This window comes from Bos indicus, chromosome 6 (genome assembly GCF_029378745.1).
Source record: "Bos indicus isolate NIAB-ARS_2022 breed Sahiwal x Tharparkar chromosome 6, NIAB-ARS_B.indTharparkar_mat_pri_1.0, whole genome shotgun sequence".
NCBI lineage: Eukaryota > Metazoa > Chordata > Mammalia > Artiodactyla > Bovidae > Bos > Bos indicus.
Genome location: NC_091765.1, coordinates 98,305,035 through 98,330,868, shown reverse-complemented (window position 1 = coordinate 98,330,868; position 25,834 = coordinate 98,305,035). Strand labels below are relative to the sequence as shown.

At 39.4% G+C, this 25,834-nt stretch overlaps 1 protein-coding gene across 20 annotated transcripts in view; it reads left to right on the top strand.

The window, feature by feature from the left end:
• Positions 1–25,054, top strand: part of SEC31A (SEC31 homolog A, COPII coat complex component) — a 60,093-nt gene extending 35,039 nt beyond the window's left edge. For 5 of the 20 annotated variants that reach the window (XM_070791681.1, XM_070791675.1, XM_070791676.1 and 2 more), the window contains 12 exons: positions 233–378; positions 1,616–1,789; positions 3,784–3,960; positions 6,291–6,383; positions 7,078–7,204; positions 8,842–9,183; positions 14,391–14,429; positions 15,960–16,018; positions 17,458–17,721; positions 20,064–20,183; positions 22,760–22,831; positions 24,212–25,054. In XM_070791681.1, the coding sequence (XP_070647782.1) occupies positions 233–378; positions 1,616–1,789; positions 3,784–3,960; positions 6,291–6,383; positions 7,078–7,204; positions 8,842–9,183; positions 14,391–14,429; positions 15,960–16,018; positions 17,458–17,721; positions 20,064–20,183; positions 22,760–22,831; positions 24,212–24,391 (1,793 nt within the window). In that variant the 3' untranslated portion in view covers positions 24,392–25,054. The remainder of the gene's footprint in view (positions 1–232; positions 379–1,615; positions 1,790–3,783; positions 3,961–6,290; positions 6,384–7,077; positions 7,205–8,841; positions 9,184–14,390; positions 14,430–15,959; positions 16,019–17,457; positions 17,722–20,063; positions 20,184–22,759; positions 22,832–24,211) is intronic. The other 15 variants (XM_070791689.1, XM_070791687.1, XM_070791695.1 and 12 more) reach the window with 8 other exon arrangements.
• The last annotated feature ends 780 nt before the right edge of the window (positions 25,055–25,834 follow it).

Sequence of the window (25,834 nt, the reverse complement as noted above, 5' to 3'; positions counted from 1 at the left end):
TTTATTCTATGGCTAGATATAGAATCTTGTGAAATTGTTTATTATATATAATCTGTCACACCACTCATTTAACAGTAAGTATTTACTGAATATTTACATGACAGTGATTTTATTTCTGCCTGCTACTCAATGGTTATAAAGTTTGATCCATACCTCTGAAAATATTGCTGGGCAGCTCATGACCTTGTACACAGAGTGCCTTGTGTATAAACTTATTTGTTTTCCTCTACAGATCTTCTGGGAACCAGACTTGAAAGTGACGGCGATAGCCTCCTGCAGACTCAGGCCTGTCTCTGCTACATTTGTGCAGGGAATGTAGAGAAACTAATTGCATGTTGGACTAAAGCTCAAGACGGTAGCAGTCCTTTGTCCCTCCAGGTTAGTATCTTTGAAACAAAAGGTGCTTCCTCTCCAGTGCTGTCTTTCACCCCTGCTTATGTTCTAGAGACTGATTTATTCCAGGTGTTCACTGCTTTCACCCTACTTAATTACACTTTAATTCTTTGGCTGGATAATTATGTGGATTTACTGCTGTATTTGGAAGGGCAACGTTTGAGATGATGGCATAGTGAACTGGGAGTGCAGCTGTCTATGAGGACGAAATTGGAATATGATAGTGAGGAAAGTAAGCGGCAGTAGCATGTGGAAGCCAGTTTGCCTCTTTTCCTCATGCTCCTCCTCTGCCTCCAGGGATCCTGTCTGCCTTGGGCTGGGAAACCCAATGGGGTCAGGAGTGGGAGGAGTCCTCCGTACCAGCAGACTGTCTTCACAGTTCAGGAGAAATGAGTGTAAAGATAAACAGAATCCCATGTAGCACTAATACATGGCAAGAGAGAAAGTAAAAAAGTCTGGGGACTATGGTCAGGTGTTGAGTAACTGTATATTTAGATTTTTTTTTCCCCCTAACCATTTAGTCAGCAGAGTCCCAAGAAATCTCAGTCTGTTTGTTTTCTCTCAGCAAAGATTTTCTTAGTAGGCTTGTGGCTTTAAAGATCACTACTGAAACCAAAAGTCTTGTAGGAATCAAGGTTTTTCCTTCTAAGTGCTTCTGAGAGAAAACACTTTTTTTCCCCACAATTCAAGATGGATTGGTGTACTTAGGAAGGGCAGATGGGATATTCTTGTACCTTATACCTGATGCATAGCTCTCCGTTGTTGAAATGGGTATTGGAGAGCAGTGTGAGAAACTTGGGGTTTGAAATACTAAGCCTGTTTGGAGGTCAACTCATCGTACTACTATTTTTATAGTATAATATTTTCTCTTCTACCTCCTGGGACCCAGGTTCTGCCTTCGGACATGTGCCTGTCACTTTCATTTCGGATACTTGCCTGTTTTAACTCACAAGACAAGTATCTGGCAGTTGAAGGATGTTTAGGAGAAGATGGCAACCTGTGCTTTAACCATGTGTAGAAGACCTTCTTCCTCCTTGCTTTTTTAGTTACCTAAATGGTCGTCCACTCTTTAGAGCTTTTAAATATTGGTGATAATGAACACTGTACTTTGGTAGGCTTTAGAGCTGTTCGTAACGCCTTATCTTTTTCCTGCTTCCTCTCAGTATACATCTTGGTATCATTGTCCAATTCTCCTTCACTCCCCCTTCTTTTTCTCATTCAGGATCTGATTGAGAAAGTTGTCATCCTGCGAAAAGCTGTACAACTCACCCAAGCCATGGACACTAATACTGTAGGAGTTCTTTTGGCTGAGAAAATGAGTCAGTATGCCAATTTGTTGGCAGCCCAAGGCAGTATTGCTGCAGCCTTGGCTTTTCTTCCTGAAAACACCAACCAGGTAATTAGAACTGGCCATTTTTCTTCTTTTAATGTATGAGTAAGGTGAGTTCAGTAGATAGCACACAGCATTAAACATAAATGTACTAGTTGGAGCAGTTGAGTTTCTATCACTTAACTATTGGTGAATATTACTGACGAGTCTTCAAGGTTAATTTTAGGTGTATGCAGGCTACGTCAGAGATAGAGTCTTCTTCCCTTTGTACTTAAGGGCATAGTATTTGAGGAAAATGAGTAGGAAAAGAACCAGTTTATTTCTTAAGCCAAATGCTGATTCTGTGCACAAGATTCTTTGTAGGTGTCTTCTGTGTTGAAAAGCTATAAATGTTAATACTTAACCAAATTGGAGTTGTGGTTTTAAAATCCCCACAAATGACACTCCAGGTAATAATGTATCCGTTCATTCTATATGCTATTTCAGTCTGGTGCTGTCTATAGGCGAGTATATTTTTAAAGTATCCAAGGCAGAGAACACTACATTACACACATAATTTAGTGTCCTTATTTGGTGTGAAATAACTCAGCCTTGTTCATATTTGTTCATTTCAGTTATTCATTTCATATTGTTCAGTTCAGCAAGCGACTGAATATGTAGTGATAACTAAGATTGCCAAAATCCTTTCCCTGCGGGAATTTCCAAACTCACAAGTGACTCTGCATTGTATATCTGCTAGAGCTTAATTTTGAGCCTTTTCTTATTACTGATCTTTTTATTCTAAACTTCATTCAGTTTTTGACAAATTTTTTAGTTTTCAGTATTTTGTCTGTTCTAGGGCATAGCAATACATTTCATTGAGTAAAAATACTTATACCCGTGTCCCGGGACTGCAGAGGTAGGACACCAGTTGGTTTTATATCCACTCACATGTAGGATCCAGCTCACATCTTAACTGTTAATGAGAACATTAAGTGGAGTAGAAACAAAATCTTTAAAATGACTTTGGTTTAATAGTTTTATAGGATTTTCTACTTAATAGAGTCTCATTATTATATTGAGGTCTAAGACCCTTAATCTTAAGACTAACTTTCTCTTAAGACCTTTAGATCTTCTAGCCTAAGAAGTAAGCTCTTCATTTTTAATACTGTTTATAGTCACATACATTTTATATACATTATTCTTCATGCTTTTCTTTGGACTTTTAAAGAACATTCTTTGTGTAAAAATTTTAATTTTGACATTACTTCCTACTATATATATCAGTATACCCTTAGTATTTTCTGGAGAATATTTTCTGAGACTTTGTAATATCATTATGGTATAGTTCTTCTCCATAAAAGACTAGTTTACCTAAGTATACCCACAGAGTTTAAGTGATGTCTTTAAACCTTTAATGAATTTATAGAAATGTATAATTTTTAGATACTAAAATGAAGTGTTGCTAAAACATTTTAACATATGTATATGGTCAACTCATACTTACTGGAGATCCATATAATTGTAGATCCATGTGAGCTGCCCTGAATTTAACATCTGACTCTTAATTTATTTCAAGCATCTCTCTTTTAATTAATTTTCATCTCTTACATGGATCACCATTTTCTTCCATCACTATCTTTAGCAGTTGATTCTCTTTCGGAGCCTTTTTTTCCCTACAGAGAAACAAAGTTGTATTCTTTTCAGCTTCTGTGGTTTTGTGGTTTTTCCAGCTTTTGTGCTTTTGTGGTTTGTGAGCGTTGCTCACCTGTCACTACAAGAAGACGACAAACAAGCAGTGAGGACGGGTGACAGTCTTGGTACCGCCGCGCGGCGGGCGTGACTCACGTGCCTCCTCAGTTAAATGACAGGTTACACTGTATATAGTGGACCTTTGGTGCCAGTCTTGAATATTGGAAACCGTGACGTCAAACCCTGATGTGCCAGAGTCTGTGGTGTAATACACAGCATATGAACAAAAATCGTATGAATGATCATGCTTACTTTAAGATCAATGTGTCATATTTAGTTGGGTGAACTCTTTAATAATTTGCGTGGCTTTCTTCCATTGCTTCTTATAGCCAAATATTGTGCAGCTTCGAGACAGACTTTGTAGAGCACAAGGAGATCCAATACCAGGACCACAAGAATCACCCAAAATTCCTTATGAGAGGCATCAAGTGCCCAAGAACAGGCCTGGACCTGGTGCTGGCCACGCACAGATGCCAAGAGTTCCAGCTCAACAGTACTATCCCCATGTGAGTGATACGGTCCAGACTGAGTAGGAACGTTTATGTATGTCACATTGGTGGTTTTAGTTTGTTGGGGAAGAGGCCTGTGATGAAACTGTAGACAACATACTGTTTTAATGGTTATAATTTTTCTATCCTTGAAAGTAGCATTTATGATACATTTTTTTTAATTATCCCTCTAATCTAGTCAAATAATTGATAAATTAGATATAGTTTAAGCTAGGGAGATTTCTTATTTCTCCATCACTCAAACATATTGCACATGTACATCTGAAATTTTTACAATTTGATTCATGTAACAAACTGTTAGTAAAATGAGAACAATTTTGTGGGTGACTTGGTTACTTTTTTTTTTTAACATTTTTAGAAAATAGTCTTTTTCTAAGGTATATTTTCTGAGTCACTAGTGTGGGTGTTCTGTGTCTTCTGTATCAGCACAGTAGAGTATGCAGAATCCAAGTTGTTGTGTTTTTTTTTTTTAACAACTTGTAAAGAGAAAAGCAAATGACCAAAGGTTTATGAAGTTGTAGGTCATGGGCAGTGCGAAGTGGTTATTAATTAACTCATTTATTTATTAAATAAAAATTAGCAAATGGTTAATGGTATAAAATGGGGCCTCTTATTGTCTTTTGCTATTCCATGTAGAAACTTGTATTTCCAGGCCAGATAACCTTCATGTTCTTAAATAAAATTTATTTTCATAAATAATAAATAGTCTTGATTTATAACCAAGTTAGCAGGTACTCTGCCCATATTAAAATAGAACAGATTGCTAGTAGAATTGATGGAGTCATTTTTACATTTTGTTGTAGCAAAAATAAGCATAAAACCTTAAAAACTGAAAAAGATTCATGCTTTTTTGTCAGTTATGCTTTTGCTTGGTACTTAATCAAGATTGGTTACGTTTGAATATAATTATAACTATCTATACTACTCTGCTTTGATTATTTTTTCATTCATTTGACAAATACAAATCTAAGAGCTTGCCTGTATTCTCCCTGTTGAGGGTGTGTTGGTAGGCAAAACAATAAATTCCCCACCCTCATTGCTAGTCTTAGAAACCTGTTACATAGGGAGGGCACATCAGGTGATGGCTGGGAAGCTGAAAGGTGGTGGAGAAGCCAGTCACTAATCAGGATTTTAAGACATGAATTTGTCTTAAAATTTGACAAATTTAAGAATTTGTCAGCTAGGTAATAGTTAACAGGATTAGAACTCCTCAGCTCAGCACCTTGAGTTCGACCTCTCGGGGCACTAAAGTAAGGCGTTCTCTTCTTTGGGAGAAGACAGGTTTACTCCCTGAGTCCTCAAGTTCATCTTGTCTTTCAGGGAAAAAGTGGAAACCTTAAAAGACTTTTGTTATACTTTGACCTAGTGGTCCGCTAGTTTAAGAAAAGGAAAACAAATTCAATCATGAACTAAGAGTAGTTTTTCATGATTAAAGCTTATGGTGTGCTGAATAAGGGCAGTGGCTTGTGGTTTTAAAGGAAGGCTTACAAGCGGGAGTAAAAGGATGAAAGGGAAGCCACATCAGGAGTTCTTACTGCGACCAGCACATCTTGGCTACTAATTGTTGATATGATTGAGTTTCTGCAAAGATTTACTTGACAAAAAATATTTTGATGGCTTTAAAAATTGATTTTGAAAGCCTCTGGACTCCAGGGTATAAGCAACACGGTGCAGTGTAGCGAACACTGGCTGGGAGTCAGCAGATGTGGAATCAGCCCGAGCTCCATCACCCCAAGTTTTCTGGACCTCAGCCAGCCCCTTCATTTCCCTGGGCCTTGTTTTTCCTCCATGGTAAACAGTAGGGATTAGATAGGATGATCTTTAATATTCTCCGATTGTATGACTCTAAGCCTCATACAGAACTAACATGATTTTTGTAGCTCTAATGAAGTCCTGAAAAGGGAAGTATATAGCAATATGTCCACAGATACAATCGTAGCATGAATACAATTACTGCTTCAAAAATCACTTTTTTTCTCAATAACTGCCCCCCCAACCCCCCGGAATGTCTTCTTTCTTTCCCTACTTACAGAACCTACCTTTCTCCACTTACTCCTGACACTTGAATGGCATTGTTCTTGTGCTTTGATTTAGTTTCCGTATTGATTTTTCTGCTATCTCCCTCTGCCTGTCCTCTTCAGAATGTGTGTTTTCTTTTGGAATCCCAGCTGCCCTGAAACCAACTGCCTGGCTCGTGTGCACTGCTGTCTCGCTGCTCTTTTTCGCTTTGCATCTGCCTGTTAGTGCCTTCAGGGATTTTTTTTTTTCTTCTTTTAACATTTTCATTTTTTTATGTTCTGTGATTGGTATTTCTTTGTTCAATTCAGGTTAGAATTGCCCCCACTGTCACTACCTGGAGTAACAAAACTCCTACCGCCCTTCCCAGCCATCCACCTGCAGCCTCTCCCTCTGACACACAGGTATATCCTTCATTATCCCTCTTTGAGCAGAGTTCTGCTCACCTGAATATGTATGTAGTTATGTATCTTCTACCTACCTCGAGTTCCCCACCCCCATCTGTTTGTCTGCTTATTGCAGTTTAGTGCTTTTGGGAGGCAAGAAACAGGGTTTTTTTGTGTGTTTTTTTTAGCACAACTTATTTTCTTATCACTCTCCTCTTCCTTGACAGTTCTAAATTGACTCGAACTAGAAAAACATCAACCAGGGTTCTATCGGTAGTTTAAATCTAATTTCACTGAAGATTTTTTCCCTTTTCTTTTCTTCTTTTCTTTTTTTTTCCCCCTGTTTTTAGCATTGCAAGAAATGCTAAAGAAGAAAAAAAAAATTCCCGTGTGGCATGTATACTTACTTTCCAAAGCATTAGATACGGATGGAATTTAGTAGAGATGGAAAATCCTAGTGACTTTTTATAAATATCAATACTATTTTATGAGGCTATAGCATCTCTTGCCATTCATCGCTGTTATTACTTTGGACCTGTCTAATCTTTAAATCACGTACAACGTGTTGCTCAGAAAACACCAGTATGCATAGAGTGTAACTTTTTTTTGCATAAAATTTTTTTAAAATTTCATTTCAGAGATTATAAATCCGTCTGGTAAGATTCTTGGTTCCGAAGGTAATCCTCCTTTTTACCATATTCTCATTGCCTAGGGAGAAAATCCTCCACCTCCAGGCTTCGTAATGCATGGAAATATTAGTCCAAATGTTGCCGCCGCCCAGCTTCCCACATCTCCAGCTCATGTGCACACCCAGGTACCACCTTATCCACAGCCACAGCGTAAGTAGTGTGACCCCGAAGCCCTGTCACAGCAGCATGTGTTCTCCAGTGTCGTGACGCTTTACCTTGGAGTTCCAAAGCCGTGATCAAACCAGTTTTAACAAGTGAAGAAAGAGCCATTCAGTGTAGGACTTGAGTCCTTGATGTAGAGAAACTTGGTTTCTCTGAGAGGCGTTCTGAACCAACGAGCCGGGAGACAGCGCCCATGTCACTGCGTTCCGAACAGTGGGTTCTCCCTCCCGTTCCTGAGCCTGCTAGAGAGTCAGTCGTTCCATGATTTTGGCATAAAAAAACAGAATTTTGGAAATTATTTGGTGACATATACTTTTCCTTTAGTCAAGGTGATGCAAACCATTTTTGGAAAAATGGCTCCAAGGGATGTTTCTTGTGGTTACCTTCCATTTTTTTTTTAAGGGATAGACCATATTTTAGAGCAGTTGTAGATTCACAGCAAAATGGAGTGGAAAGTCCAGAAAGTGTCAGTATGCCTCCTGCCTCCGTGCCCAGCCTCCCCCCGCCAGACACCCTGCCCCGCGGTGGCGCGTTGTACAGTCGGTGAGCCTCCGCTGACCGTCATTAGTGCCCAGTGTAGTTTACTTCAGTAGTTTACCTTCAGGCCTTGCACATTCTATGAATCTTCACAAATGTATAAGAATGATGTTTCTCCATTGGCTTTCATTTTTTTTAAGAAACTATTTATACTTGGAAGGGAAAACATCATCACTATTTTAAAATTTAAACAAAAATGAAAATCTCAAAAGGAGAAAATTATACAGCCAACTACGGTAAAACACGAAGATATTGCCTAGCAAAAACTGATCTTAATGAGGATATTCTGTGCTAATAAGATGTATGTTCTTACTTAACATGTATATAAATTTGATACAGCTTTTCACTCAGTGCTCAGTGTGAAAGTGCTGTCTGTCTTCAAAGTAGACTGAGCACAGTTCTATTAGATTCCCTCTGTGGAGGTTCACATTCTGGGCCTGGTCACTCAAAAGGGTAATGGTATCTTGAGTTCCAGTCTTTGTATTAAAACATTAGTTGACTGCCTGATTCCTTACTAACCAACTTTGTGTACTGTAAGAAATATAATTGTCAGGGATCATAGAGAGTTGCCTGTTAATCTGGAACTGTGCTCAAGCCTGGAGTTTGAGTAGCTTATGATTTTACTAGATGTTGGAGAAGGAGTCTGGTTCACAACAGTAGTGCTCACCCTGCAGTTGTTATGGTGGGAGAGATCTTGAGTGGCCACCAAGGTCCCTTAATTTGCACTGTAAAGGAGAGTGTGCTTAGGATGTGTCATTCCTGCATGGCTCCATCTGGTGGCTAGTAGATGTCACTGCAGTCTTTTCACAGGCATAGAAGTCCCAGAAAAGGGTCAGTTCTTTGATTTTCATAGCCAGCAGCAATCTGGAAACGGCAAGGTTCAAATATTGGGTCCAGTGACTTTTGATATAGTTAGGGCAGCTGACTATCAAAAGCATGACATTATTTTAAGTGGGTAATGTTTGGTTGTAACTTACTGTTACTAGAAGAATTGAAAATTTCCATAGAGTGAGTTCACTTGGATTTTCCATTGCTGTCTGATTAAATTTGTAACTAATTAAAATTTCTGTTTCTTCTCCTTGGTGTAGCTTATCAACCCGCCCAGCAGTATTCCTTCGGAACAGGGGGGTCAGCAATGTATCGACCTCAGCAGCCTGTTGCTCCTTCCACCTCAAATGCTTACCCTAACACCCCTTACATTCCTTCTGCTTCTTCCTACTCTGGGCAGTCCCAGCTGTACCCAGCACAGCACCAGGCCCCTCCACCTACCTCCTGCCCTGCCGCCTCTTTCCCTCCTCCCCCTTCCTCTGGAGCTTCCTTCCAGCATGGCGGGCCAGGAGCTCCATCAACGTCTTCAGCTTATGCACTGCCTCCTGGAACAACAGGTACACTGCCTGCTGCCAGTGAGCTGCCTGCATCCCAAAGAACAGGTCTGCGCTTGAAAGGGGTTTGGTTTGGCTCCCCCCACTTTGTTATTTCATGATCACATGGGTGGATGGAGGGGGATTATTTAACTGTAAACTGGGCAACAAGAGGTATTGATTGAATTTTACAACACATGCTATAACTATTTCTCAAAATGTGATTTTCCCATAATAAACTTTAGTTGCTAAGCAAGGAAAGCTTCAGTGCCTTAAAAGAGTAAAGAGTATATAATCTGCTGTTGAATTTAAAATAAGCGGTAAGAAATTAGTTGGCAAGAGACGTGCTGGTTGGAGCTAAATTTAATTGACACTAATTTCTTTACCAGAGTAGACCTGTGCTCTTGTGTTCTTCCTGAACTTTAAATTTTTAAAATTATTTGTGCCTTAAATTCGTTCATAGAGACTAAATAATGTAGGTATACACATTGTGTAATTTTGTTTGTAAAGGTGAGGAAGGATCTCAACATGTGTACTGAAAGGAAAAAAGCAAAAGAATGGAACTCATGACAGAATCTCTAAGACAGCAGAAAGTCAGTATACATCAGTATAGGGATTCTCCATTAGGACAGTTCTGTCCTCTCAAACAGTTTAGAAATTTCTAGGCAGTTTACTTGTTGTTAGTGGTCAAGTTCTGCCTGAAATTTTCTAATTAAAATCATAATTTAAAATTATTTTTATAGTGAAATACACAAATTTTTTTTTATCTCTCACATTGCAATTAAGAATTATGTTCATTTTTCGGAAGTAGGTAACATTATCTGATCTTCATATTAGAATTGTAAAAGAGGCCTATAAAGTATGTATTATAAAAAAAGAGATCAGTTAATTGGGATTAAGAACCACTGACATACTAAAGAATACAGGCTTTGGAGTCAGACTTCCTGTGTTTATATCCCAGCTTCACTCTTTTCTAATAGTTACGTGATCTTGAATAAGTTACTTAATGTAAACCTCAGTTTCCTCATAATAAGAGTAGTACATACTCATAAGCTTATGAAAAGGATTGAGTGCATTAATACATTGAAAACGTTTATGGACAGTGACCACAGAGTGAGTTAGCTGTGACTATGCAAAACCTCACTCACAGTTAGAGCTCTGTGCCTTTTGGTAACTGAAATTAGTTTCCCTTGCCGATTATAGTTGACAGCTTTTAACTAGAAGGACAAAACAGGAGTGAGTCTTGCTGTCGGATACCAAAGTTGCTCCTGGAAGTCCAGTATAAATTTTCTCTCTCTTTATCTGCTAAGCAGTAGCTTTAATAATTGAAAACACTTATCATATAATAAGATTTATTAAGGAAGTACTTTTTTCTTGAAGTCTTATGGATCCAGAATTGTACACATTATCTCTTTCTCTCTTTTTTGGTATATATTCAGACTACCAAAAATTCATATAATATGTATCACCCTTTACTGCACAAATAAAATTTATATAATTTTCAATACAGAAAATTCAGATTGATATTTAGAAAGGAGTGTTAGTTCAGTTGTAAAGTTCAAAAAAAAATTTAAACCTGGATAAGTGAAAACAGTATCCATTCTGAATGGTTGAGTAATAAGAGATAGAGTGAAAGATAGGTTTAAGTAAATCCTCAAGTAAGGAGGTACTGCAGAGAAATGGGGGATCAAACTCTCATTTACTGAACGTACATTGGACATGTACCAGTGCTTGCCATCTTTTTTCTTATTTAGTTCTCATAGCCATGAAAAATAGGAATAATTATTTTTAAAAAAATTGACATGAGGAAGCTTGAGTTTCCTAGGGTTACATAGCAATCTCATGACGGCACGGTCATGATTGTCAAGTTGAGGCACAAACCCAGGTCCCTCGGTCTGCGGAGCCTGTGTCCGTTCTCTACCAGATGGTCTACTGGCACAGCGATAAAGAACCCGCCTGCCAGTGCAAGAGGTGCAGGTTCAGTCCCTGGGTCAGGAAGCGTCCCTGGAGTAAGAAACGGCGACCCACTCTAGTACCCTTGCCTGGAGAATCCCGTGGACAGAGGAGCCTGGCGGGCTACAGTCCGTCACGTCTCAGAGTCAGATGAGACAGCGACTGAGCACACGCTAGTCCTGATGGAAGAGACTGAAATAGCTATCAGTGTTGGAATTACAGGAACATTTAGCATCACTGCTTTAAGTATTTGTTACTTCATCATCTAAATCAACTCTTTGCATGGGTATTTTTTCCCTCCTTGAGCTGAAGTGTGTTCGGCCATGTAAGTATTTGCTTATGTGCAAAGTAACTGTTCTAACCTGGCTGAGAAGCAGAGTAACTAATAGGAAGAAGAAGCAATACTCAGTATGTACTAAGCTGGCTGCTGTGTTATCTCTTGCATGTTAATAGTCTCTATATTTTAATTAACAGAGCTTTACCTTATTTTTTGATTTCCTGAAAACTTTGCTTAGGTTATACAGATAATTGTCACTAAAAGTTTTACCTTTGTTCCAGTATATCTTAGATTATTATATCATGGTTTTCTATAGGACTTGGAAATTCAACTGGTAAATTGTTCTTGATAAACACTAGGATTTTCAGACCTCCGTTAGTGAACCACGAGGCGATGTGCCTGCTACTCAGAGAAGCTCATGCTGCCATCATCACGACACTCATTCAGTAAATTCTTACTGAATGCCCATTCAGTCTATGATCAGAATTACTCCAGGCAGAGGTAGGAAGGCAGAAAAGTACGTGCGTGTCTAGTGAATTGCACGTAGCTTTGTTGTCAGTTGGAACATAAAATTTGTATTTGGGCCAAATTTTGGAAATCATTACATTTCACGGCAAGAAACTTTAGGTACCTGGTTTTTAACCTTTTCAACAGCAGAAAGGAGCATGATAGCCTGCCTTCCTTTCTCCGGCTAATTCTGTTTTACCTTATGTTGTTAGAAAATGACCACAAGGATACGTTCTTTGTCAATTTTAATTCTGAATTTTGTTACCCCTTTTAAAAAACACGACATGCTCAGCTTACAGGGGAAGGGGGAGGTGTGTGGTTAATGAGGATGCTCTTTTCTCTCTGTCTCAGATTATCTTCTAGCCAGAAGTCTCCATGCCATTGGCACTAGTAACTTTTCCACTGAAAATACCTTAACCAGTGCGTAGATGCTACCATTGTGTTCTTCCAGTTATACCTGCAAAGGTTCCCAGGGGAAGCAGGAGTCAGGGATGGATGGGAGCAGCTCCACGTCTCTCTGTGAGGCCGAGCGGTTCTGTGTTCCCCAAAGACCCTGCGGAGGACAGACCCCTACACCGAGGTGGACAGGGGTCTGCAGTATCCAGTGACATGCCACAGTCGGTTTTTAAGTTAATTTTTTATTAATTTTTTACTGTAGGATTTTGAAAGAGCTCAAATAACATAAAAATAAAATTATAATTCTGCCACCCTTGTATGACCACTGATAATTTAGGTGCATTTATTCACTTCATACATGTATATGCATACATTATACGTATGTGTGCATGTATTAAGGTTTTTAATGTAAAATAGACTGTAAATTTACCGTTTTCATCATTTTTAAGTGACATTCAGTGCATTTCCATTGTTGTACAATCATCACTACTAACTGCAGAAGTTTTTCATCATCCCACATTGAAATTGTGCAGCCTTTAAAACTCCTCATTTTCCCAGCCCCTGCTCACCAGTGTTCTACTTTCTGTCTGTATATATTCTCCATGCCTCATGTAAGTAGTCATTTTTAGAGGACGTTTTAGAAGACAATTTTGTCTTCTTGTAACTGGCTGTTTCACTGTCTTTAAGATTCATCCATGTTTGTAACATGTATCAGAATTTCCTTCTTAAAGCTGAATAATAATCCAAATCACCAGACAGTTTGCATCTTCAGAGCTTTTAGAGCTGCTGCTGAATTATTTACGGAACGTAGTGGTCCTTCGCTTTACATCCACTCTTATGTATAGGCCACATCTTGTTTGTCCACTGTAAACCTACACACGGGCGTTTCGGCTGTCTGAATAACGCTGCTGTGAACAGGAGGATGCAAATGTTTGCTCAGCTCCTCGTTGCAGTTCTTTTCGGTATATACCCAGAAGTGGAATTGCTGGCTCAAGGAGTAATTCAGTGTTTAATTTTTTGAGGACCCACCACACTGTTTTCCATAGTGGCGGCACTCCTCTCCGCCTGCACCAGCAGTGCATCAGGGTCGTTTCTCCGTGTGAAGACAGTTGAATTCCTGTGAGTTGTATGTGCCTGTTATGTGCCTTCACCACACGCTTTTGACTGGAGGCTAGGGCCTAGCCCCACCCTGAATACCTGACGACTTTGGAGTTGCTGTCTTAGTTCCAGCCTTCTTTCCTCTTGTCCACTGCCTGAACCTTCAGTTCTTTTAAGGAAGACTTGTGCTAAACAGTCTGCACATCTGTGTGTTCTTACAGAAAAGACAATGTGAGGCGGTTACACAGTCACTGGGCCTGATCCGGTGTATGTTCCCATTCATGGTGTGACCCCAGAAATTACAGTTCCTCCAGAATGCAGGCCTTTGGGGCCTCCCAGATCCAGCAGCAAAGTAGTACCCCCTCTTTAAGGTTGTCTAACGTGCTGATTATGTTTAGCAGTGTAGTGCTGAAGTCTGCACAACAGGGCAGAAACCCTCCCATTTCTTTGTAAAACCCTGCTACTTAAAAAGGGCTTGGACCCGCAGCATTGGCATTTCCTGGGAGCTAGCCGAGACAGTAGACTCTCAGACCCTATGCTGTACCTAGTGAATTAGAATCTGCATTTTTGCAAGGTCCTCAACTGATTTGGATTCAAGCTTTAAATAATGCTAAAATGGACACAGTTACAACATGTTAGGCAGTGCTCTCCTCCCTCCCTGCACCTTGATATTACTGAGCTTCATTGATCAAATGGTAGAGAAACAATCCACGCAAACAGTTGGGGAAATAATGTTATCTTAAGTAGAAACGAACAAAATTTTCTCTTTAAAGAGACAGCTGGCATAATAAGAGAATATAAGTGTTTAAGAGCTAATTGGATCTGACACATTTAAATGAAAGAGCTTTGCCCACAAACTGATGACTTTCTTAACTAGATAGAAGCCATTTTGTGTGATTTGATTTAAAAGTAAGTTTTTTTTTCCCTTACAAAAGTAGTTTGTTCTTTCCTGAGGTTAACAGAGGGAGCAGAAACAATTAGAAAATGAGTTTAGAATGTCTTTGATGATAATACTGTTTAAATGACTTTTACATTTTGTCTACAGAAAATCAGTCAATGCAAGACCAGGCATCTGTATTGGAAGGTGAATTAGTTACAGAATGTATATTTGGAAATCTTCGAATCATTGAATATAATTAATGAATGGACATTCACAATTATGCATGTGAACTTCAAAGCAATGATATCCTAAATCTGACCAGTATCATTTTTAAAATTTGGCTTCTTAATTGAATCAAATCTTAGAACTGATGAAATTAACATAGTGACACAAATGATTTTGAATCATAAAAGTTGTATATTGGATGTAGACAAAAAGACAAGGCTATACCAATATTGTCTTAGATATAAGAAAGATTAGAATGTGATGGGAAAGGCGTGAATGGTTAGTTTGTGTATAACCAGAAGTTTAAGAATTTGTTAAGTGGATAGCAACATGTGGTTTTAATATTTTGTGACTGCCTCCTGAGTGTTTTGAGGCTCATTTGGCATTCCGTCTCCTAGTCAATGTGTAGAAAAGTAATTCTGTTTTTAAAATCAAGGCAAATGAGTTCATGCTGGCTAGGAGAAAATCTTGTTTTTTAAAAGAAATTTCTATGACATTATGTTCTTTGGTTTGCGAAGCAAGTTTGTTGTGATTTAATATCGTGGATATCAATTGAGCAAAAATAAAATGCCAAAAGAATTTTAATTTGTTTAAAGAAGAATGATTTTTTGCTTTTACATATACACATACACAAAACTCAAACGTAAGAGGATTATGTTGTGATTTAGTAAGTATCCTACTCCTGGCATGTTTTGTTCCTTTTTTCTTTAAAGATAAAGGCAGCTAAGTATTCAATACCTTACGAGTTCTGCTACTGATGTTCATGTCTCACTTTGAGATGACAGGTTTTGGGAGATCTGGGGCGGGGGGAGAAAAATTTACCAAAGATGACAGTAGTTTAATTTTCCATTTGCTGCCAGCCTGGAATTTTTTTGTGTATGTGGCAGTGAAAAAAAAAAATCTTACTACAGATATTTGAATGCACTTTTCTACTTTGAGTTAAGATAATTCTTAACTCAAAGGTAGTAAAACATACTGGTATTGTGCAGTTGGGCTGTTTTTCATTTTTTAACAGTGTTTCTACCATGCGGATGATTTGTGTTTGCTGAATTGCTTATGTTTAATTGCTTTCTTAGGAAATAGGAGATTGCTACTTTTATTGTTTTTTGTGTGTGTTGAATACATCAGGAACCTTTTTTTTTTTTTAGCAGATTCAGGTGATTTATTTTTTCTTTTTTGGGAGAGAATTGTTTGATCTTTGAAAGTCATGTACCAATATAGACATAAAAGCTTCACTATCCTTAAATTTAGCACAGCTATTTCCCTTTAAAAGGAGTAATATCAAGATATCCTGCTTTCTAAGCCAGGGCCCTGTGATTGATTACCAGAGGGTTCGATAATGAGTTTGTGGATCCAGGGCTACACAGTGATCCCAGCAGCTCAGCTGGTAAAACTTTTGTGACAGTTATCTCAGGGTGAAGGTAGAATTTGAAGATATTATATGATGATACAATTTAGTTTTCTCTTTCCAGGATTCTAAAGGAAAATGCTCTCTATTATCTGTTACAGGTCCTCAGAATGGTTGGAATGATCCGCCAGCTTTGAACAGAGGACCCAAGAAGAAGAAGGTACTGGAAAAAGATGTCTATTCAGTTGCCCCCAGATGTGCTCTCAGTCATGTAGCCACTGAAGCACACCACACTCACTGTTCTTTAAAGGCAGAGCTTACTGACTGCTGTACTTAATGCGTGTATTTTAACTTTCATCTTCTAATCCATGAAGGGAAGGAAAATACAGGACAGTACAGTGGTATGAATTAAACCCCTTTTAGAAGACAAGATATGTAAATTCCCAATGTCTGTTTCAAAGAGTAGGAAACAAAATTTCAGGTTACTCAAATGAATTTCTTTTTTAGGAGTTACTTTGGTTTTGGGTCCCAGCAGTAATCATGAATTCGTAATTATATTTTGGACTATTTTTATCTATCACATATGATATGAAAAGAAATAGCCTTGTTAGCTGAGCATCATTTAGAGCATAGCATAAGGTTCTTCTTTTATCGCAAGCCATTTTCTCCTTTTTTTTTTCTTTACTCCTAGTGATTTCTGTCCCCCAAGTACAGTAATGAGAGGCCAGAACATAAAATTGGGAGATACTAAATGAACAGAATCCCCCAAATTATGTCAGTGATACTCAGAAACTTAGTCTACTACTCTGAGTGTGATTGATCACTAAGTTAGGTATCACTTAATGGTCTCGGCAAAGGGTATTATATCTGATCACTTCACACACACACACACACACACACACACATTTTTGGCATTTCTTATCCCAGTATAGCTAAATACAATTCTCCATCCTCTTTGAACAACGCCATGGTTCTGGCCCATTATGGGATGAGTGTGGAAGGCAAAGGGGAGAGACTGAGAGACCCAGGTTTGAGTCTCCAACCCCCTTAGCCAGATTAGCTTTACTTCTACGTTTCACTCTAGGATTCTGCATAAAAATCCATTTTCAAAAGTATTCTACTGTTACTAAAAAAGTTTTTAGCCACAGAATGATCTAACTCCCTTATTCATTTTTTAAAATTGAAGTATAGTTGATTCACAGTGTTGTTAATTACTGCTGTATAGCAAAGTTTAATTCAGTTACACATACGTATGTTCTTTTCCATTATGGTTTATCATAAGATGCAGAATATATTTCTCTGTGCCGTACAGTAGGCCCCTGTTATTTATCCATTCTATATATAAAAGTTCACATCTGCTCGCCCCAGGTCCCACTCCATCCCTCGCTCAGCCCCCTGCCCCTTGGTAACCACCGGTCTGTTCTGTGTCCATGGTTCTGTTTCATAAGTAAGTTCGTTTGTGTCATAGTTTAGAGTCTACGTGTAAGTGATGTCACATGGTATTTGCTTTCTCTTTCTCACTTAACTTCACTCAGTATGATAATCTCTAGTTACATTCATGTTGCTGCAGATGGCTAACTCCTGCATTTAAAGCTGAGGAAATGTTGTTATACCATTTTTTTCTTACTCTCGGTGCCTTTTGTGTCCATCTTTTAAAAGATGCCTGAGAACTTTACGCCTCCTGTTCCCATCACATCACCAATCATGAACCCCTTGGGTGACCCCCAGTCTCAGATGCTGCAGCAGCAGCCTTCAGCGCCAGTACCGCTGTCCAGCCAAGCTCCATTCCCACAGCCACACCTCGCCGGTGGCCAGCCCTTCCGTGGCATCCAGCAGCCCCTCAGTCAACCAGGCATGCCTCCATCGTTTTCAAAGCCCAATATCGAAGGTGCCCCTGGGGCTCCCATTGGAAATACCATGCAGGTAACAGTGAATCTGTGGAAGTGGGAGATGGCTCTATTTCAGTGTGTTTTTTCAAGGTGTTAACTTTTATGGTTATACCTTTATTACTATCTCAGTTTGATTTCAATTTAGACAACTTAGGTAAAAAAGAACTTTTTTTTTAAGATCACACATGTACAGTATTTTCCAGTGACGTGGCCATGTGTGAACGTTCTAGAAAGGGCTTATGTATTTACTAGTATATGTTAACAGTAACTTTGCAATTGCAGTATTTCATTTCATCTGCTCAGTAGCCACAATTTAAGATCAGTTGAATCCATATTGGCATCCAAGGCTGCTCAGCAGAAGCTGTTTCCAAAGGGTTTTTTCCTTTAAAATGTAAAATAAAAATATAATGACTTTGATCTTTTCTTGTATGTGTGTAAGAGCTAATAATATAGCTATATCCTTGGATAGAGATATCAGTTCATACTTGCTTTTCACATACAAGCAGCTAGTTGGCAGGGCTCTCAGTAATGAAAAAATCTTATCAGGTTTCCATGTAACTGACTTAGGCATAAAACGTAATCTTGATCTATTCATGAAAAATAAAGAGGTTGGGTCACAGTTCAACATAAGAAGATGAAATATCCTGCCCAAGTATATAAAACTAGTTCTTCTGTCATTGTCTTTGACTCATTGAAGTCAAATTTATAAAGATTGTGTCTACCATAAGAGTATGTTTTGCTGTTAAGAGAGTTCTTAGATATTAACAGTAGCATTATAAACTCCAGTGTTCTGATGGAGGTGGGAGGACCTGCTTCTTTTCACAAGAAGATATACTTAATATGCATTGTTAGTTTCCATGATTACAAGTCTGTGCCATTTGTGAAGCCATTCATTTGTGTTGGGACCTGGGAGTTCGTGCTACACTCGTCTGGACCAGAACTTCAGTTACCATGGAGAGGGAGAGCGCCATGGATGTGTGTGGTTCAGCCAGGCCATGATACCCAGCTCCCTGTCCACTTGGATGTTTCTGAGGCCCTTCACGCTTAGTATATCCAAAGTCCAATTCATAGTCTTCCTCCCAAACCTAGTTGTCTTTTGGTGTGTCTTGTTTCAATTAATGCCACCGTAATCCTTTCCATTAATCCAGCCAGAAACCTGGGCATCTTTATACTCTGTATCCTTTAACCTGTTTTCAGATCTATCCCCACATCTTGTTATTACTGTAAAGTCTCTCTCCCCTCCCTTCTCTGTGTTTCCAGTCTAGTCCATGCTACCTTTGTCTCCATTCTCCAGCAGTACAGGAGCCTCTCACTGGTCTGCCAGCATCTGCTATGACCCACCTCTTCTCTGGTCTTAGCTCATCGTTGCTTAACATGTTACCACGGCCCACTGTTCTCAGGATAAGGACCAACATTTTTCATATTACCTGGACGCTCCCAGCTCCTACTCCTCTTTGCTGTCTTCTGCTCCCGCCAAGCTGACCTCCTTTCAGTCCCTGTATCGTCATCTTTCCTGTGTACTTGTTCTTCTGTCTGGAATGCACTTTTTCCCCTGTTTAACTCCTACTTAACCTTCTGATAAAACTTCCTTAAAGAGCCTTCCCCTCAATTAAATCGCAGTTATATTGTCTGTTGGTTCCAGTGATGTGAACTTAACCACAGTTGCTGTTTTACATACATTTATGACATTTTTAAACTTTCCCTGCTGCTAGCCTGTAAACTCCCTGAGAGATAAGATTATTTCTGTGTTGATTCATTAGTGCCTAGTACATAATTGCCTAATATTTTCTACGAATGAATATAATCAATCAAAACTTGAAGCACTTACACATTCCTTCTTTGTTTATCCATCTTATGCATTCAGTTAGGTCATAGTCTCTTCTAACCTTTGATTTAATCTCACAGTTTGATAAAAGACCAGTTAACGAACCTCCAAGACTGTTGGAATAAACAAGAAGGAGCCAACAAGCAAAGAATGCAAGACTGTTGGAATAAACAAGGAGCCGACAAGCAAAGCAAGCAGTCACCCCCACCAGCCAGCTTCATAAATGCCTGGTTCTTTGTTTCTTACTGGCATGGTCCTCTTGCCCATCAGTTATATACAATCATGATCAACATATGTTCCATGATTAAACAAATACTTTATACCCAACCCTGTTTTTGAAAATAGAAGCTGTAGGAAGACTGCCTGTATCTTCTATTGAATATCTGATTTTTCTGTTTGCTTATCCCAGGTGATTCCACACATTCATTTTTTGTTTGATTTTGAATAGCCTATCTATAATTAGTTGTTTGCTCTTTATGACAGATTCAGGACTTTGTATACAGGTAGTTTCTGGTCATTTCTGCTCATTTTAATGGTATTATTTCTTCCAGCATGTGCAATCTTTGCCAACAGAAAAAATTACCAAGAAGCCTATTCCAGATGAACACCTCATTCTAAAGACCACGTTCGAGGATCTTATTCAGCGCTGCCTCTCTTCAGCCACAGATCCTGTATGTGTTTTTTATTTTGTTTAATTAAAAGATTCCATTATGGAGCTCTTTTATATTTATTGCTTAAAGTCTTACAAGATGTATTTTGAAAGTTTTTACAAAAGTAGTAAAGCTAGCATTTATTATGGTTTGCTTTACATATTAAAGCATTCTCAGTTGCTTTTTACATATAACTTTATATAATCCTTAAACCAACTGCATGGAGGTAGGTTTGTCATATTTATTTACAGATGAGGAAGTTAAGGCACAAAATAGCTATAATCCAGGCAGAGCCAGCATTCAGACCTAGTCTGGCTCCAGAATTCATGTTCTCAACCCCTGAGCTGCACTGCCTCATCGGCAGACATCACATCTGGCACAAGAATAGGGCAGAATGCTAAAATACAAGAAACTCAGACTTGGGGTTTCTTTCAGAGTGTATGTCTAAAGGTTTTAGAAGTAGGGACTTCCCTGGCAGTCTAGTGGTTCAGACTTTGCCTTCCAATGCGAGGGATGCAGGTTCAATCCCTGGTCGGGGAGCTAAGATCGCACATGCCTCGTGGCCAAATAAACAGAACGTGAAACAGAAGCAGTATTATAACAAACTCGATAAAGACTTTTAATATGGTCCACATCAAAACATCTTTTTTAAAAAAAAGCTTTTAAAAATAGACAATCTTTAACTTTGCAAAGTCCTTAACAGTTCAGTGTTTTAGATATTGGAATCATATTCATAGTCAAAGCGACTGATGTGACTTAGTTTATTAGAGGATGTCTGGGTATTGGCAACAACAAAAATTCCACAAAGCCAGTCTTGTTCGAGATGAAATTTCAGTTTCTGCCAACAAGCATAATGTTTATTTAGTCACTGGCCAGTTGTCTGCTTGCAAACACAGCCTCTGGAGTTTGCTGTTTCATCAGACGTTGAGTATTAATATGTGCCGCCTTCTGCTAGTCTTTTGAAAAGCAGTTCCCTGTACGGACAGTATCAGGAGGGCACAGGCAGGGGAAAGTTAACATAAACCTCAGCCCCTGGCATTCGGGAGTGATAGAAGGACCAGGCAAGGAACAGAGAACGGGTGAAGCTGATAAACAGGCAGGTGTGTACTGTCTCCTGGCACACCTCTAAACAGAGGTCACCATCATGCAGAGTGGAGCAGTCCTAATGGGAGAACTTCAGTCTCCCTTCAGGCATGAGTCAGTGTGAATAGAAGCTGGCAGGACGCATAGGGCACGGCCTCGCTTAGTACACTTTTGTTGAGCTTCAGCTCCTCCAGGTCACAGTATCTGTCACCTCCTTTCTCGTGACCCAGGACCAGGCAGAAGATAAAGACAGACTGTTCCTGTCAGTATTTGAGGAAGAAGTTCTGACACGGCCCAGGACTTTGAACCGTCCACAAAAGTCCATTTTAATGCAGTACTCGAAATCATGTTTATGGTTTCGCTTTGTTCTTATTTTCACTTCAGTTCAGTCCAAATGACACAAAGTCACGTTACAGCACGGCTTGGTTTGTAAGGCTGTCCTTGATGGCTTCAGCCTTTCCTCCCTCCTCTTCTGACATACGGACGTGCCTTCCTCAAACACAGCAAGACGGCGTCAGCATCGGAGGTTTTGTAGCTGCCCCTTCTACCCAGGGCTCTTCCCCAAAGAATGGCAGGGCTCCTGCTCTCTTGTTCCCAGTGCCAGCTCAGGTGTCCCGTGAGCCACCCGGACTTTCTCAGCACCTCGTGCTGCCAACACCGCCCACACCCTTACCCCGCGACCTTTCTTCATGCTGCTCATCATCATCTGACCGCAGCGTATTGTTTAGTTATCTTTTTCCCACCCAATAGAATATGAGCTCCGTGAGACACAAAACCATCCCCAGCATGGCACACAGTAGGCATTCAATAAATACTGAAAAATAGTATCACTTCTAGGCATAATGTAGGTCATTAAGTTAATCACAGTATGATTTTAAACTTTGAGACTAGTTTTCCCTCACTATACTGAGTGCTGGAGAAGGGTAGGAGGACTCATTTAATTTAAGAACTCTTTTTTAACACTTCCCTCTTAATAATCTTAAGATGTCAGAAGATAATTTTCTCCTTTTTCTTCTTTTGGTGTTTTAAAGGCCCAGAATAAGATAGGATTAAATGTACCAAATGTGATTGAGTGTATTCTTGAGGTTAAAAAAAGACTCCACAGTTCACCCATATGTTTGCTTCCTGGCTGCCGTAATATTCTTACTTAATGCACAGTGACTGTTAGGCCTCCTTTTCTGTAGTGCAGGACCCATTGCTGCCTCCAGGTGGCCCTTGCTGTTGCTTGTGGACGTAGTGTCGTTGGACACACACACCTCAAGTGTGTCACAGAGCCCCTGAGATCCAGCCAGAGTCCCCTTGTGCACACCTCTGGCCCTGCCTGCCTCGATAGATAACTTTTCTCTGTTCTAATCATCTGTTCAAGTTCCTTGGTGTAAGGTATTGGCATTTCTTTATAAAACAAAGCTGTTCAACACCATGATTATAAGCTTTAGTGAAATGAGATGGGGTAAGTTCTTGGGATAAAAGTTATTGTTCAAATATAGCATCTCTGGTTTTTTTCTCTTCTGCAGCAAACCAAGAGGAAGCTAGATGATGCCAGCAAACGTTTGGAGTTTCTGTATGATAAACTTAGGGAACAGACGGTAAGTTCGTGGAAAAGAAGGGTTTATGATAAACATTTATTCCTGGTTGCTAGTCATATGTGTCGGATGAGCACTTGCATGTCATAGGTAGTGTATCGTATGTAGTGTGTAGTACATAGTATGGAGTGTGTTTGGGGGAAGAATGATCATGACGGCTACAGACTGAGCTTTGCTCTGTCTAAATCTTACATTTCAGTCATTGGGGATAAGGGCATAGGGCTGTATGTGTGTGTGAGAGAGAGAAGTTTTAGCCTTTTTATAACAGAATATAAACTAGCCCACATTGGCTCTAAGGTTACTGGCCTTCTGTTCATATTTATATGTGCCTTGAATTAAGAAATCAAAGAGTAGGCAGATACTCTGTTTTTCCAGAGACCAAATCTGTCATCTTTCTCGTAGTCTTAAGACTCTGACCCTTTTCTTTTACAATAGCTGTTACCCAAGGGCAACGCCAAACGTAGCCAGTGTGTGTACCTGTGAAGACAGTCAGCAGTGAGGAGCAGACACTGTGTCTTCTGTTCTCTGTCCCGCCACCTCTCCATGCCTCTCTAGAATTGTTTTGTTTTTTAATGAAAACACTTGGAGAGGAAAAAAAAAATTGGAGTTTTTCATACTTTTGCATTTTAGCATTCCTCTTCCCCATCCCCCATATCAGTCCCATCAGATAAAAATAACCATTTAGCATGAGACCCCAACCAGAGAAAATTACTATAGCAGTGGAAAGGGGTGTCGCCCATGGACTGATCCAAAAAAAAAAAAGTCTTCTCTGAGAAGTATGGAAGCCAAGTAATGATATGGAGAGGAAAAACAACTATAGGTCTTATGGTTTTAAGAGATGACAGGACTATAAAAAGCAGTTAAGAATGAGCAAATTGAGTCCATAACGAGGACTGTTGCCCTCCTGATGAAAGTGGACCAGGAATACAGGGTTTCTGTTGTCAACAAGGTCTTATAGTAAATTGGGCGCCTACTACAGGATGTCATGATTAAGACTCTAACTTCTTCATGTACAAAGGAAACACTTTCAGAGCTGTGAGGCTATATCTAAAGTAATGAAGATTTAAAGCCGTTAAATGGAGAAAGACATTAACTTTCCAATTTAAGGGAGGAGATCTGGCTGCTTTCCTCTAAGAAAATACCTAGCTGATCATCTGTGTGTAGTTCGTAAATAATTCCTTACATAAGTCATTGTGTCGTGGTTCCATTTTATAACTTGAGTGTTGTTTGGTCTGAGAAACTTTCTAGAACTGCTCACCAGTTTATTCATTTTTTAAAATAATGTATATTTCAAACTCCTGGTAAATGCCAGGGTTTCATGTTTATAGCAGGTCTCATGGAAGATTCTCCTTTAATTCGCTCTGTATTCCACCTTGATTTCAGCTTTCACCAACAATCATCAACGGTTTACACAACATCGCGCGGAGCATCGAGACCCGAAACTACTCAGAAGGCTTGACTATTCACACCCACATCGTTAGCACTAGCAACTTCAGCGAGACCTCCGCTTTTATGCCCGTTCTCAAAGTTGTTCTCACCCAGGCCAACAAGCTGGGTGTCTAAAGGACGGCTTTACTTTCAGCCAATATCGCCGTTTTTCCAAAGAAACATGTTTTAAACGATGATAAGATATGGACCAATCCTCCTTAGCATGTTTCCATAGCAGCCAGTCAAAACCATTCATGTTGTTTCTGCAGATGTATTCACGTTACTAGACCTGCTCAAAACCCTGGTGCTTTCTTTTGTTTTAATCTTTTATTGCCCGTGATGATTTTCCTATTTCCTGCAAAAAATTGATTTCCTGGATTACACATAGTATGCTTTCCCGAAATATTCTGATAAAATCTGGTTTTTGAAACCTCAGTTTGCTCTTTGGAAAAGGAGCCTTTGGTTATGCAGTACGCAGAGCCGAAACTCAGTTTCTTTCATGTCCTCCCGACTTCCTCCATGTCGATCAGATTAAAGTGTGTAATCCTATTTATGTGTATGTAGTCTTTTTTTTTTTCTTTAAACAGCTACTCACAGTTTAAAGTTTTATTTTTTGTCTTTGGCTTCACTTTGGTCCTGAACAAATAACTAAATCTAAAAGAAGCTGCTACACAGATTTTAGCAAATACTAATGAAAAGTGGGATCACTGGCTTTAAGTATCTATAGGAAAAGATTGAACATTTTCATTCTGTAGAATGCATTGAACTTTTTTCTATTAATAAATGTTTTTAATATTCTGTTTGAGTTTTTAGACTGAGTTGTCTCCATTTTATATTTAGAAATTTATTCATCTTTTTTTTTTTTTTTAAGTTACCTGTATCTCTGAGGTTTAAGTTCAGGAAGAAAACTTGTACTTGTTTTTTTGGCCATGCCATTCAGCGTGTGCACGTCTAGTTCGCCGACCAGGGATGGCACCCACGCCCTCGCATGGGAAGCACGGAGTCTCAACCACTGCACCGCCAGGGAAGTCCTCAAAACCTCAACTTCTGTCAGCTTCCTGAATCAAAGCCAGACATTTTTTTCATCCAGTTTTCCTGTCAAATAATTTTATTGTAACCTATCTTAAGAACAGTGTGGTAAACAAAAGGTAAGGGTCCCCACAGACTTTTTTTTTAATTTAATTGTAATTTTAAATTGAATATAATCCAAGATTGCTATCTGTCATTTCACAAAACCTCACTAATTGTTACAAAGGAGGGACAGAGTAACTCTTACTAGGGACCCCCTTGGGTATTAATCATCCAAGAGTTTGAGACAGAAGGTGTGTGTGTGTGTGTTTGGTATCAATCATCCAATAGTTTGAGACAGCGGGGGGGGGGGGGGGGCTGTGCAGGTGTGCGTGTGCGTGCGCGCGTGACCCCATGGACTGGGGCCTACTAGGCTCTTCTGTCCATGGGATTCTCCAGGCAAAAGTACTGGAGTGGGTTGCCATTTCCTCCTTCAGGGGATCTTCTGGACCCAGGGATCAAACCCATGTCTCTTAGGTCTCTTGCATTGGCGCCCACAGACTCTTGAAT